General features: G+C 38.8%; 1 protein-coding gene across 1 annotated transcript in view; it reads left to right on the top strand.

The window, feature by feature from the left end:
* PLPP4 (phospholipid phosphatase 4) overlaps nt 1–16,568 on the top strand; it is an 83,475-nt gene that overhangs the window by 44,891 nt on the left and 22,016 nt on the right. The window contains exon 5 of the mRNA XM_075841128.1: nt 122–246. Coding sequence (XP_075697243.1) covers nt 122–246 — 125 coding nt within the window. The remainder of the gene's footprint in view (nt 1–121; nt 247–16,568) is intronic.

Below are 16,568 nucleotides of genomic sequence, written 5' to 3'. Positions count from 1 at the left end.
CACCATCCTCATACCTTGCCCCACAGTGAAGGCATGGTACTGTAGCAAACTTTATGGCACTGAAATCTGCGTTTTCAGAAAGACTGGTAAATATTAAGTGTTATTTTATTTACATTTTTAGACCTCGTCCTGATTTCTTTTACCGGTGCTTTCCTGATGGGGTATCAAATGAAGAGATGCACTGCACTGGAGATGCCAGTCTTGTGTCTGAGGGCAGAAAGAGCTTTCCCAGTATCCACTCGTCCTGTAAGTATTCTGCTTACAAGTTCTTACTCTGGGAAAGATAATGCAAAAGGGATTTGGGTAAAACTAGTAGGAACTGTTTCGCCAAAAGAGGGACACTTGGGAGGTATAGGGACTCTATGTGCCACCGTACAGGCTCTGTGCAAATGGCTATGCCATATGTTTGACCCCTATTGCTGTAAATGGCTCCCAAACAGCTATTTAGTGCATGATTGGTTGATATTACAGAGTTCTGGTGCAGCTTTTTAATCTTTCCTTTACCAGGACTTCTTCATGTATTACGTATTCAACGGTCCAGCATGCCTTACGCTGCTTAGTCTCCTGACCAAGAATACAGTGTGGCAAAAGAGCAATGATCACTCCTCTACTCCAAACAAGAACTCAATATTCAAAAGCTTCTGCTTTATTTATATAGAAAATGAAAACCGTGATTTTAATGACTTCATGCCTAGCAATGCGTTTGCATATATTCCTTTATAATTAAAACTACTTATTAGTATAGAAAATGCAAACATGTTCACTATTCAAGAATTTACTTGATGGAAACCTTTGGCGGCTGTTTTTCTGATTAATTGGCTTGTGCGTCTTTGTTTCAAAAGTTCAAGCGTGTGCCAGTGGAGAGAGCCGTCAGTTTTATTAGCACTTTCCGGCAGTTGCCTCACAAGGAAGTGTGTTATTACTGCAGTGTTTGTGAGCACATTATTACAACTATAATACCCTACCATTTGAAATATTACCATAAATGTGTTTGATCATGTACAGTCAGGGGCAAGGACACATGTTGCGGCCGCCAGGCCACTATGTGTGGAATCAACATAACCGTTTTACAAAGCAGTCATGTACAAAAGCAATTAACCTCACGTCTATGGCATACCCACTATAGAGACAAAAATACAAAGAAGAGCAGCACCAAATAATCCTATCAAGGAAATTGTGTGTGCAAGCCTCAGGGCCACGACTCCCGGCCCCACCATTCAAATATTCAAAAATAGGCAGCACTCCACACCATGATTCTCAAGTGAAAAAAAGTGTTTTTATTCAACCAACAAAGTGCGACGTCTCAGCCCCAGCAGGGGGCCTTTCTCAAGTAATAGAGACCAGATATGCCGGTGATATGAAACCTGTGCTTAAAGGGTAACTAAATTTTTAACATGTCAGAAGTTTTGATCTGTGGGGAGCCGAGCACTTAGACCCCAACCGATTGCTAAAATGAAGCAGCAGATGCGCTAGGTTTAGAGCTGTGCTGCTTTGTTTCTGATCGACTTTCCTCGAACCGGCATTTACGGACTCATAGACATTCCATTGAGCCTGTACACCGCTACGAGGAAAGACTATCAGAATCTCACTCGTGCGCCTCTGCCGTTTCGTTTTAGCAATCGGTGGGGGTCTCCGTGCTCAGACCCCCAATGATCAAAACTTCTGACATGTCACTATGAAATGTTTAAAGTTTAGTTACTCTTTTATTTCATCTGTAAGCAGCTGCAAGAGAAATGTTCTCAGTGTCAAAGCGCTACCTGCATTATTGCCTCAAAAATGTGCTACAATAAGTTATACTGTGCACAGTTCCCGCACTGGCTAAAAGTTGAATCTTATCCTTGTTTAACTGAAGGAAGCAGCTCTTTCTTAGTGCTGAAGGCACTGGGCAGCGTGGTTTACTAATGGTAATTAATCAAGAACCACCCATTGCTCATAGCACTGTATGGCATATTTTGTGGATGGGTATGGCAAAATTATTTAACACTTTTACCCAGGCACTATTATGTGCGCCATGTATGACTTTACATTGTGTGTGCTGTATGCCACCGTTGTCATAATACTGTATGGCATCATGATGTGGGCAGTTTGTGATGCCTTCATTTGGACACAGTATGGCAGTATCTTTAGTTGCTGCATAGCACATTTATTTGATCATTTATGGACACTATTGTTTGGGCACATAATGCCCTGCATTATGGAACTGTGTGTCTTATTATTTTATGAACCTTGTATTATGCAAAATACTGCATTGAGTGGGACAGCACTGTCTCACTTTTGCTATGTACAGTATGTTGAGTAGCCACTGGGCTTGTATTGTATAATGCTTTTAATTGCTCAGTTCTTACTCCTCTTAAAAAGCATATAAAGGCAGGCTAAGAATTTTCTCCACAAAGGAGAATTTTGCTATCTGTCCCTGAGCATGGGGTTTAATGGGGGTAATAGTTAAAAACAATATAATAGAGGCATACAGAATGGTAAAATGTGTACGAAAAAGCACTTCACTTTAATGGCAACTGATCAGGCTTCTGGAATAGTTAATGACCGTATATTCTTAGCGGTATATGTTTTAAAGGATGGTGAGGGCACAACTGTGAACATGGGTAGTTTGAAAATCCGAAAGCGTTTCTGCGACCTTTCTGCCCTGGTCTAGGGGTACAATATACACTGTGGGTAAATCTGCCCTTGGTAAGCATCCATAAACTGTGAAATATTTTCAGGGAATTTTTAATATGTTGGATAATAATTAACAATGTATAGTATGTAAATTCTGAGATTTGACGTTGATTTTACAAAGCAACCATTTGTGTAATTAATCACCCGTGAATGGAATGAACAGAGGATTGAGAGAAAAGCTATATTTATTTTTTAAGTGTTTCCAACCTGAATTTCAGCTCCATGCAATATATTAATATACTTATGACAGTAGTTGGTGGAGCATCTAGTTTAGATGTGTAAACATTTCCCGCTGGCTTTAAGTAGATGCCTGGGAGCTGTGGGAGCATGAAGATGAATGACTTGCTGTATTGCCGGCTGCAGCGGATGTCTGGGGAGATGGAACAGCTAAATTCTTAGTGGATTACTCCAACAATGGAACAGAAGATAAATGGGATCCTCTTTCCACCTCCTTTATGTTCTAATTGAACCTGAACATCTCCTATGGGAGGGGGGCTGTGAGCACTTTACCTGACATCAATGCAAGTTGGCTTATATTCACCAAGACAGACTTTTCCTTCAGGGTGACAGAGTAGGAAACTTTTTCTTATCAGAAAAACACTTGTCAAATTAGCTGAAATGCTGGCAAGTCACCAACATTAGCACATTTGTGGAGCTCCTGCATTATGCAAATGAAAATGTACTAGACGGAATAGGCATTTATGGATTTTACTTAACGCGTAACTTTTTAGGTGACGAATAAGCTGTCATATGTGTGTACATGAGGAATTACACTATTTCTTGCCATTATATGATTTGTATGTGGCGCTTTGTAGCAGTTTTCCTCTTTACAGGCTCTATCTCTAATTCTCAGTTGTCTCTGAGCTAGTGGGCGGAGCCTAACGGCTATCATGTCTTCTATACACAGCACATATAGAAGTGAAGAATCCTACTCTCCTATCTCTATCACATATATAGAAGGTATATCATGGAGGACACTATACTGCAGTAATGAGCAATATAGCTGACAATCCAGCACTGGAGTGACATAACACTTACCAGCAGCTGCAGCACGTCTGTCTGTGTCTTTTTCACTCTGCTCCTACTCCCCTTTCCATAGACTTGTGCAGGCTGCATGTTTGTGTCTTTCTCTCTCGCTCCCTCCTCCTGCTCCCACTCCCCTCTCCATAGAACACTATTGACAGGCAGTAAAGCGACCACACACACACACACACACACACCTCCTGCAGTCCATCTATAACAAGGGATGGATTTTGCTTGACAACCGGGGGTAGACAGCAGATTACAAGAAAGTAGAAACCTATTGGTAGTAACTTCACTCAAAATTTGCATGAATAAAACTACTACATTTTAATAGTAATTCAATTACAAAATTTATCTAGATCAGGTATGCCATTAGATAAGCATAAGTTGTTTGAAAAGTTAATGTCCATTCAAATGTTTGCTGTATTATCATATATATTACAAAATAAATGCTGTTAAGGTGAATTGTTTAACTTTAGACCTATAAATGTTTTAGCTTTTGTTTGAACTAGAGTTTTATTTACCTGAATGGTGTCATTCTGTACATTACCCACAGTTGAAACCTAGAGATTGGCCACTTACAGTATAGGAAATATTGCAAATGTCAATTGCATCACAAAATGACATTGTGATAACTGAGCAGCGCTGTCATGAGCCACCCAGAAGTTTGCATAGGAAATACTTTAGTTGCCACTACCAGTGACCACAGGTATAGACCGTGTGGTCACTTATACCAGAAATCCTTAATAGCTGAGGAGAAGGAGGCATCCTAACACGGAGAAGAAGTGATCAGAGTTGCAAATGCCCAGCAGCGGGGTGTAAGGTTTTCTATTATTTATCAGATTAAAGAAAAGTGGTTTTGCTAGTAGAATCAGGCTTTAAAGCATAATAACTCCCGTTATTCCCTAATGAACTCTGGCTTGTCAATGGTGAACTCACGGTACATTTTACATCTACGGTATGATAATGCTAATTGACAAAGCACTCCTAGTTTAGCAATAGTGTACTTGTCAATGCATCCTAGTGGAAGAGAAAGGAAAGTTAATTGAAACTAATTTAATTGGTTATGTAACAGCCAAGAAAGATCCTTATTACATTAGTGTGGGAATATCAAAAATGAATAGGGTTCCCTTGGTAAAATGACCTTATATTTCTTGTGTGTTTTTATATATAATTATGAACTGAAATTAACTATTTAGTCCCAAGATAAACTGGTGATCGCTATACCATTATGCACTGAAGTTTTTGACCCAGACGAGCAGTGCAACTGCCTATGGTGTGCTATGTGTACTAGTATTAATAGGGGGGCTGAAGTTAGGTTTCAAGCTGGTGCAACTGTCCACAAACTGATAGACATTTGGCTTTGGCTAGACGACTAGTGGAGCAACCAAATGGGTTTCTAATTAGATGCAATGGGGCAGTCTATCAATAGTGTTGAATGGTGCATTCATTTATAAGTTGGCAAAATAGCACCAAATTTACATGATATGGACCGTGTAAACGAGCGCCTATCAACGAGACCGCTAATTTCACAAGGAGCAATGGTCGGTTATGTATGGGGAAGAGTGATCGTTACTATGATCGTTCATACTAATACATTTCCATCATGAAGGATGTTTACACACTAGTGCCCATTTCATTGCTGCATACACGAGCAGATCAGCTGATGAACGAGCGTTTGCTTGTTCATCGGCTAATTGTTGCCCTGTTTACACAGGGCAATGATTGGAAACGAGTGTCCATTGGATGCTCATTTACTCGATCGTTGAACCGTGTAAAAGGGCCTTCAGTAAATCTCCATTATTTTCATTTGAAGCCCTAGCCCTAATTAATACTGTGATGATGGCAGTATTACTTAGTAAATGCCAGAACTATCTGGGCAAAACTGTTAGAATCTGTATTACTTCAAGGCTTGCTCTGAGTATTGGTAATTAGATTCTGTGAGAGGGGTGCACTTTTTTACCATCTGTTCTGAAAACTAAATTCCTTAGAAACTTTCCTGTGGGGTAAATGTATGCTTTGGTGTTTATAAATGGTTTGTCTGGAATAAAAAACATTTTCAAACCCCCTCTTAGGACATTGGAGTTAATAGAAGGGAGTCCCTAATTCAGAATTTCCATCAATAAGCCAGAGCAGATAGTAGCTATGAAGAGTGACCCTCTCTCTTTGGAGGACCCAGAATGTGTGTGCATTGCTAAAACAGCCCATTGATTTCAATTGGCACTGTGTAATGCATCATTTCCCCTGTGGTGGTGCTGCAGGAGAATGAAACACTTGTTGCCAGGTTCCCCCGCACATTACAGCTGATGGTTAGGGGCCACAGCAGCAAGACACTCTGTGATCAGTTTAATTTCAGGGGATGCTTTTAACAGAAACAGATTGTAAAAAGTAAACAACTCCCACATGTGTGGATTCAATCGTGTGATCATTTTTAAGTCAAAGCAACTATTCTGTTAATTCTCTATATATTCTTTTCTGTTTCCTTTACCAACAGGCGTTAGCTATCTAGCCTACGTTGAACTCTGTTAGTCACCTACCATTGATTTAAAAATGGATATAATAAATGCTGACTGTCAAATCTCTGTTATATCTAAAACGGTTCTACAATCCGTTCCACATCATAAATTTAGGGCTACATGGTGACTTTGGCAGCGACACAGGTCGCGCAGCCAAAGACTTCTGTGTTGCCATGCCTTCATCGCAGGCGAAAGTCAATGTGGATCCATTGTGACCTGTGGGTTGCCGCGACTGCAGGTTCAGATTTCTTGTGACTGTCATGTTGCGGCCGCGGCAACCCAACCACATTGATTTTTATTACCCGCAGTGCAGACTGGGCGACACCAGTGATCTTTGGCCATGCGACCTTTATCACAACCAATGTTGTCATGTACTCCTAGCTTAATAGCTCATTTTCGGTTTAATAATTTAAACTGGAAATTACACGCATATACTTTTCTATACCATTTACACATAGTGATCGTTGCTATTGTACAATCAGTTACTTAAAATCATATTGTGGCTAAAGTTTCTATGTACAAATACACCATAATAGTAATTTAATTTAATACGATTAACTTACATAGTGGTTCTTTAATTGTCTAGATAATCCCCTACGTGTGTATGTGAATGATTAGGTATATACTGCACAGATTACGTGTAAAACAGAATTATAATTCATGACTTACACCGGCGGCACACCGGTTCCCTCTGTATAGACACTGCAGCACCGGAGGGCAGGGATTTCTTGGTCTTCTATTATTTCATTATGCAGTCAGAGCTCCGCGTGAGGAAGATATTAATTATTAACATGCTTTCTCCACTTGGCTTATATCTTTGAAGCTCGCAATGGGTGTAATAATAAAAAATGTGCCCAGTGATATATTGATATCATGGGGAGAATATATCAAAGCAAGGTTTGTCCAACCTTGTATAAATCATACATAGTAGTGTAGAAAAACACTTCAAAAAACATTATGCAATAACAACTGTTCCGAGCTTGTGGTCTGAGACTGACTTTCGGCAGGGTGATCATTAAGAAAAAGAACTTCTATATTACACATGTAGCACAGTCTCTATTTAAAACCTGTGCACACAGAGATCGCTTTCAGAAGGTCAAATATATTGCTTATATTTAGCCAGGATTCGTAGGGACTAGTGGTGGATCCTAGACCACATTCTATCTTTTTTATGTTATTCGCTTTCTGATATTCACAGGTATTCTTGCACAACTCCTTGCCGACTAGATAGCCATAGTGATTATGAAATGTTTTGGTGTGTCCCAAGCAATGACTTCAGAGACACTTATATATTATAGTTAGTTGTTTTATTTTGGCTCTGTTCACATTGCTGTTGGGAGACTCTGTTGAGGTTTCCATTGGAATATACATGCAGCTCTATTCTTTCCATAAAAACAGAAACGTCAATGGAACCAGTCAATGGGGTCCATCAGTGACCTTATGGATCTGTTGGACAATAGATCCATCGCAGGGTCATGATGAAAGCCATGGCGCTAGTGTGAACATAGACTTGCTCTTTTAAATAGTTTTGTGTATGTTTATATGTCAAAAACTTATTTTAATAGAAGACCATTAAAAATGCTCCTTTTAGTGCAGTAATAGTAGGCACGATTCCCCTTCTGGAGAGAGGGGATGTTTAGTGCGTGTGTAGTGTCCCACTAGGACACTACTAGTGGACAAATAGTTTATTCTTTATACTGTTTTACATGAATCTGCACACATATATATATACATATATATATATATACACACCGTATTTTTCGGACTATAAGACGCACCTGACCATAAGACGCACTCAGGTTTTAGACAACAGAAAGTAGCTAAAAAATTATTTATTCTGTTTCACCACATTCTGAGAGCCAAAACATTTTTTTTTTATATTTTTTTCATCGATTGGTGTGAGGGCTTATGTTTTGCGGGACGAGCTGTAGTTTTATTGGTACCATTTTTTGGTACATACGATTTTTTTTATCACTTTTTTTTTTTTATTTCATTTTTTAAGCGCTAAGGTGAACAAAAAACTATTTTGATGTTTTCAATTTTTAAACTCACCGTGCGAGTTAAATGATTGTATATTGTAATAGATGGGACTTTTATGGACGCAGCAATACCAAATTATTTTATTTTTTACATTGTGCTTGGGGAAAAATGGGAAAAGGTTGTTTTCTACACTGCAGCTATACTGGATTTCAGCATTCTCATAAATGTAACCCCTTTTCAGACCAGTCATGCCCCCAAAAAGGAACACTGCACTTGGACGAAAGACTCCTGCAGCAAATCGCATTGCTGCTGCCCGAGCTGCTGAAACCTCTCAGACCAGAGCCCGTCTCCAGGCTGTCAAGATAGGCAAAAACCTTTACATACTTGCATCGGGGAACAGGACATCAAATGTAGTCTACCCAGGAGTGCTGTCTTACATTTTAAAGAAATTACAATATTTTGTGTCTTTTCATTACTAATGTTACCCAAATATCTAAATTGTTGAACTGTTTGATAATTTAATGTTTTCTGTATAATTAAATAAATAATCTTTTAGAATAAAAAAAAATTATGTATTTTGTAGTAGGTTTACTTTATTGGATATGTTGGCTTCATATCAGTTTTTTTTAAAACCTAGGTTTTATTGAAAAAGAAGTTAAACTACACATCCTTGCATAGAAAACCCAAAGTGGGACATTACCATATACAGGAAAAAGTTTTAAGAAAGTTATGGCGCACACTGCATCAGATAACAATTACAGAGTATAATCTCTCGCTAAAATACAGTCTGAATGTACTAATGTAACTCATGGTATACAATTGTAAGCCTATGGGAAAACAAAAATGTGTACAATGTAAAGTAATATTATTATAGTTATAGTTAAGAAAATTAAATTCAAACATTTATAGAAACAAAACAAAACTGAACAGGCGCTCACTGAATCATAGGATTACGAGTGAAGGGAGGAAACTACGTTTTAACCATACGTACAAACAACAAATGAGAGTGTCTACGGCCGGATGCCACAGTATGGTGACAAAATTAAATCCTTATGAAATCATAAGAAGAAACAGAATAATCTCAAAGTGTGCTGTGGATCTCATATTACGGTTCTGTACAACTCAAAGGTTATGTGGAGCCATGATACACCTCTGATCGTGAGCCTTTAGGTTGCCCATACACATTTGACAAAACTCATCCCAACCCCAATTTTGCGAATCAACCCAAGATCTAATGTGTATGGGGGCCATCCGACCCTTCCTTGATGGAAGATATGGGGAAAAGAAGGATCAGGCGGATTCCCCTTTCCCCATTGACTGACTGAGTATGAGGGAGATGGGAGAAATAAACTACAGTTATTGGCCCCCTATAGGGAAGTTCACGTGTAGCGTAAATACTGCGGATTTTCCGCAAAGGATTACGTTGTGGAAAATGTGCAGCATAATACAGTAGCAACAAAGTGGATGAGATTTGGTGCGGTTTTTCATCCAGAATTCCCTGCGGCCGCCATAGCGTATGTGCTGTGTTCCTTGACAACGTGTATCCGCCCTGTGTGAATGTAGCCTTAGGCTCTGTTCCATGGCGTGTATTTGACGCATTTTACACGCAAAAAAAGTGTTAACGCATTTTTTTTTTCCATTCATTTTACTCACTGTTAGCGTGCTGTGGCCGATCTCCGCTTTGTTTACATCAGGTGCTACTGCTATTCACCTGTTTCCTGTACTCGTATAGCCTACAAATCCCAAGATGCCTAGCGCAAATGGGAATTCAGCAAAGGCTGGGGGGAGGACAAGCCACGCAGACGGTGAGAGCAGAGGATCGAGCATGCGTGGTGGACACTGTTTGTATCAACCACGCATGCTCAGAGACGGAAGAAGCAGGGTATCCGGTCCACCCCTTCTCAGTGTACAGTGACGTCAGGAATGACGTGCCACACTGAGCCTGCCAGACGGAAGTCATAGCTCTCATGTACGGGGCAGCGGCGGCAGTTCGGATTTATTGTGGGTGACCGCATGCGAGATACGGCATTAGGAACAACTATGGAAACGCACGTATATTACAAACTGCATTGATTTTAGATGTTTAGTAAACTAGGAATTAGTTAATAGGTCCTGGAAAACCCCTTTAACCCCTTAAGGACACGGCCAATTTTAGCCTTGAGGACAGAGCAATTTTTTTTACATTTCCCTCTTTGCATCCCAACGCTCATAACGCTTTTATTTTTTGTACGAAGTAGTTGTATGAGACTTTGTTATTTGCGGGACGAGTTGTACTTTATGTATGTACCATTTTTTGGTACAAATACATTATCGTTTAATTTCTATAAATGTTTAATTGTGCAGCAGTTTTAATATTTTTTTTTTTTTACACCATACACCGATCATAATAAATAATGGTATACATTTGTAGTACACGTTGTTACGGTCGTGGCGATACCAAATATGTCTATATTATTTCATGTTTTGGGACTTATATTTTAAAAAGTTGATTTATTATAAAAAAATGTGTATTTCTGTGTATTTTATTTACTTTTTATTTATTTATTTACCATTATTTTTTTTTTACATTCATTTAACTTTTTTTTTTAATCCCATAAAGGGATTTATCATTTTGATTTTGATTTTGTAACTGTAATGTACTGGCATAGATCTATATGCCAGTACATTAGCCTGTTACTGATCGTACACAGGCAGTTGTTAGGGCATACCTCAGTATGCCCTAACAACAGGAAATATGTTCAGACAGCCCTGGGGTCCTTCACTGGACCCTGGGCTGTCTGGCCATATGAGTTATGGGCTTTGATCGCGTCAGTTATTTTCTGTGACGCGATCAATGTGCAGTCCCCTCTCCTTGAACGCCGCGATCAGCTGTCATCGCGGCGTTCAAAGGGTTAACAGCGGAGAGAAGATGTTTCTCTTCTCTCCGCAGTCAGAGCGGGGCCATGGCTGTGTATTACAGCCGTTGCCCCGCTCTCGATCACGCGCACAGACGCGCGCAGGGACGGCTGTCACACAGGACGAGTATGCTCGTCCTAATGCGCGAAGTGTCGGCAACCAGTTAAGCTTCCCATTGACCTCAATGGGAAAACGCATTGCAGTGCATATGTCACGTGTTTTTTTTTTTTACGCTCGCATGTTTAAAAAAGGCGTCGGGTCAATTCTCGGCACGTAAAACGTACCAAAATTGCGCCCAATCCCGATAATCAATGGGAGTCCCAATCATGTGCCAAAAAATGCGCCGAAAACGCATCAAAAACGCCTATATTTTAAAAACCGCTTTGCAAAAATGCTAGCGTTTTTGACGTGTTTACACTTAATTTTTTTTTTTTTTAGTGCCGTGTTAACGAGGCTTACTGAAATAGCAGGCATGAATAGATAATATACCCATCGTGTGCCCTCAGCAGGCACGTACCACTCGGGTTGGGTTGCTTTGTGGGTTTGTACATGTAACTTTTCAGACATATTTTGTCTTGTTTTCCATTGACACCATCTATTATCTGCTAATACTATTTCCTACACCTTTTCTGGACTTGTAAGGTTTGTCGTTATATGTTTATTGCTTTTTACTGTACACAATGGAAGGCAGGGAGTGCACAGCGTTTGTGTATCATATCGTAGGTCTACAGGGTAAATTGTTCAGAGATGCTCAATGCCACCGTATTCATTCTAACATTTATTTCAGTGTTTCCCTTCAGCAGTAAGTGCGCACCAGCTCACAGATTGCTGCAGGGCAGAGTTGAATTGGATGGATGTGTTGTAGTAGTAGCACAGCAGCAGGACCACCAAATATGAAGGGCTGTACGTACTGTTTGTGGGGAGGGTTGGTCTTTGAAGCCTAATAGTTTATATCAACATGTCCATAGATGTTCTTCTATTAGGCCTTGTTTACACAGTGCAGATTTTGCATATATTTTTTAAGCCAAAACAAGGAACAAAATCTAAACAAAAAAATATATATATTTATAAAGGAAAGCCTTATAGGTCTGCTCTCCTCCTGGATCCAATTCTAGTTTTAAAAAATGTGAACAAGGTCTTACCGTCATCCTGGATGTTTTTGGTGACAACTACGTTTTCTTCACTATATACATAATTTTGTTGTGTAGAAAAGGGAATCCGAATGCCTTGTATATACCGTATTATTACATCTTTAAAATGCCTTTTCATATAAGCCGAAGGCATTGCCTCCCTTGAAGTGGGGATCGCAATGTCAGCTGGTGTCTAATATTAAATTTGCGCTTGTAGAGCTCCTGCAATAAATGTGATGACATAATCGATACAGTAGAAAGTAGAGACGTGGCTACTACTGTATCTCTGTATGTAAATATTTGGTTTTAAGACCCCACATATTGAGCCCTCAAATGTGGCCCATGACTCCATCCTTGAACTGTGCATTACATTTAATGCCTAGTGTCCCCTGTTTACATTGAAGAGATGACCAGACATACGCAGTCCCTTTCCGTTATGCTCTAAAGGAAATAAGGAATGGCCAAGTAACCATGCTCAGCTGTGTCTTCTGTTCACTAGATTGATGCCATCTGTCTAAAATCAATGAGCCACCCATTCAGTTCAATGGAAGCGCTGGGTCTATAGAGGGACAGCCACTCTTTGTAGTAGCTCTCCACTCTGGCTTATAAAGGAGGGCATTGTTCTTGTGGGGTTCTGGCATCTGGGATACACTGATGTTGAGAACAAGTGGGTCACAATTCCCTTTTACCAGAAGGGTGGCTGTTCATGTCTTATCTCTCTATTAAAATCAATGGGGGGTTATGGCAATATATAAATGGGGACACTTGTAGGTTCCAATAGATTGCAACGGAGCCGTTTCCAGGATAGGGAACAGGGAATTGTTGTTCCCAACAAAGATGCTGGTCCCAGCTGCTAGACATGAACCAATATGATATTTATTACACGTCTGGTTGATATTGGCTTTGTATTCACACAGGTCCGAGACTTGATTTTCCCACTTTTACAATTATACTTGGTGAGCTGTTAAAGCTAAATGGTATCTTCTGAATGAACCGTAAATTAGCCGGCATAGTTATTGAGATACTTACGTTTTGATTCTTTGATAACACTTTTCTTGTACGATAATCCTGTAACCACGGTGTATTTTATATATAAAAAAATTATTTGGCGTAAAATATATTTAGCGCTTATTTTATGGAGATATAACTCATAGGCCACCACTTAACCATTTCACTAAAACTAAGCAATTGAGCTCCATGTTCCATCCCCAGGATCTACAGCACGGTGACAAGGACAAAGTAGTACATGATCTGAGATTGGTTATTAGGAAGATTTCAGCTTGACTGCCTGAGCTGAACCTGTTGCTTGGATAAATGGGAAACCAAAACTGATGCAACTGTCAGCACATTTATCATCCCATGGCATCATAATGCGAAGTGTTATGAAAATATGACTAATTTCCCAGTGGTGACAAGACAATTTGTGTCACTCTGTAGCTTCAGGAGCTTTGTCATCAAGGCCAGTCTTTGGATTGAAATAGTTCATTATCTGCAGCTGATAATTACTCTGAGGATGTTTTGATCTTTTTTACCAGTGATTAAAGAGTTTCATGTTATCTGAGCCGTCAGTGCTAGACCAGCTTTTCTTTTATGCAAAGAACATGATGATGGTACCATAATTTTTAGGGACCTATGAGATGTGCAATGCTCGCAGCATACTTTGCTTCTCAAAAACATAACAGATACAACCATTGAATTTAATGTGTCCCTTTCAATTCTCTCACACAAAAAGCAACGTCAAAGTCTCAGGCGTTTATGTAATATGAAATGTAAATTGAACCTCCACACCATCTTGTTTTTTTTTTTGTTCAAAATTCTTTGCCGATTAATTTCTTAGTATATCTTTATAATGATTGGAGTTCTGGTTTGCTGATACAGAGCCCCAGATCCTTCTTAGATGTAGATTTAAAAGATAGCATGCTGGCTACCTGCCGCCACCACTAGAGGGAGCCTAGGAGCTAATTGCATACAGGTATACAATGAATGCTATAATACAGTATGCAGTAGGCTCCTAGGCTCCTCCTAGTGGTGGCTGTAGGCATATGTTTTAGATTTAGGTCTATGCAGGGAATTTGTAGCACTGTATCAGAAAAACATAGCAGCTATAAAGATATATTCACAAATTAATTGACACATGGAGTTTTTACCTAAAAGGACATGATGACAATTCAGTAAGCATTAGACATTTATGCTGGTAAATAAAATGAAGCTTAAAACATCTCAGTTGTGAAACAGAACTTGTCAGCAATAGAATAATAATGAATTAATAATAATTATACTTCTTTTAAAATGACTGCTTAGTGCATGATGTTATGACAGAAATTGTTATAGTGCCGTATTATAACACAGCTTCCATAGATTACATATTAACACAAGTTAATGATCTCAAAACTAATAATAGTTTTGTGCCATGTAAATTGTAAAAATCTTCAATGATGGAATTTATGTAACGCCTATTATGGTGCAAGTGAATTTATTAGTAAACCTCGCCATTTACTAGACGCAGCAGTCTTTATCTTCCTGTATTATTTGATCCATTGGGTTCAATGAAAACCAGATTTATACGAGTTGTCTGATACAGACAGCCCCTTTCCATATTTCCAATTAGGTCATATAGGCGTTCTAGAGGGGAGTCCCCCACTCAGGAACCCCCCTCTATGTACAAGAGTGGCTCTCACTCTGGTGGACTCCTCCTTTCAATATATTAAATGGTTGGCTGCTGCAGGGGAAATGTATAACAGGCTGTTTCTTCCCCCAGCAATAACAATTATTTGGGGGTCTCAAAAGCCGGACTTGGGCGATCAGTTTATTCCTGGGCAGGCTTACATTTAAAAAGGGGCTGTCTTAATTAAACAGCACCTTTTTTAAGACCAAATTTCTATAGTGATGCAGAACATTTAAGAAAGGGGACATGAACTTTCTAGCACAACTGTAATTGGTTCGATCTACTAAGTATTCTAGTTCGGTCTGCTAAGCTCTGTATTATTGGGCATGGCTTTTGCAACTACTGGATAAGATGCCAAATTAAAGGCAATAAACTAAATGTAGGTACAAATTGTCTTACAAATGAAGTCTAAATTTCTGAAATGTTTTCCTTTTAACACAGCTTATGTATAGTTACAGTACATAAAAAGCACAACATCCCGTTTTTTTTTGTTTCCGTTCACCTACATCTAGAAAGCTCCCAACATACACTACTTAAAAGGATGCTTAACAGTGGCATCCATCACCCATAGGTTATAATGATGTCCATTTAACAGATACATCGTGAGAATCATTCATGATATATCCATTAAACAGATATCATTATAGCCTATGGGTGACAGATTCCGCTTTTTCCGGTGTATATGTGAAATGTAGGCCAAAAAATGTGATTGAATAGAGCCTAATGATGGACTCTAGCCTATTGAAGTTTATGGTACATTATATCATAGACAAAATACATAATTACCACATGGGTGGCTCCGAGGTTAGGCATAATACTGCATTCTCCACTATGTTTTTGTGCAAGTGAAAGAATTACATTTTAATTTTAGCTCTTTCTTATTTGTCTCTCTTTATCCATTTTTCTACATGAAAATCGTCTGCTTTCAGTTTTCATTGAAATATGTCAGAACAAAAAATAACAATATACATGATCAAACTATGTTATTGTAATAATTATGTTATAAGTACATTAGGGATTTTGGAGACAAAATTAATCTTGAGAATAGAAAATTTTAGTTATGAGAAAAGGCTTATTAGTTGGCTCTAAAGATCAAAATCATATTCTTTGTAATATCATAGGCATTAAAATATTATATGTGGATATATTTTATACTGGATAAAGGACAGCTGAAACAGGCAGTATTATAGGAAAATGATTCTTTGCAGTAAAGGCATTAAAGATTTAATGATGAAGATAATTCAGAATTGTATTACAAAGTTGTAATATAGAAATACAAGCCTTGTAGATTTAATAAAGGGAAAGCTTTAAAGTTCGGTTATCAGCAAGCAACAAAGTCTTAATTGGCTGTTAGATTATTACATGTTGAACTGAAAAAGCAGAAATACTGGTGATGGTTTATATAGCAGCGATGATCACTTCACAGCCCAACTGCTAAACAATTTCTGAGCGTTCCTTTAGGCGCTTGGTGTTTCTCTGCAGTCCAGATGTTGCATGAATGTGAATGAGATTTGTCTTTGCCGCGCTTATGTCTGTGCAATAATTTTGTGCATTCTTCTTGCGTAATGGAATGCTTCCACCGTGCTCGTATTTTACATTTTAAAATAAACCGTGGCAAAAAAAAAACACACACACAAAGGGAAGTAAAAGTAACAATAAATACACCGTTGGAAAAAAAAACCAATT

This window comes from Rhinoderma darwinii, chromosome 11 (genome assembly GCF_050947455.1).
Source record: "Rhinoderma darwinii isolate aRhiDar2 chromosome 11, aRhiDar2.hap1, whole genome shotgun sequence".
Taxonomy (NCBI): Eukaryota; Metazoa; Chordata; class Amphibia; order Anura; family Rhinodermatidae; genus Rhinoderma; species Rhinoderma darwinii.
Note: the sequence above shows the minus strand (reverse complement) of the source record. Positions and strands in the feature narration are given on the sequence as shown.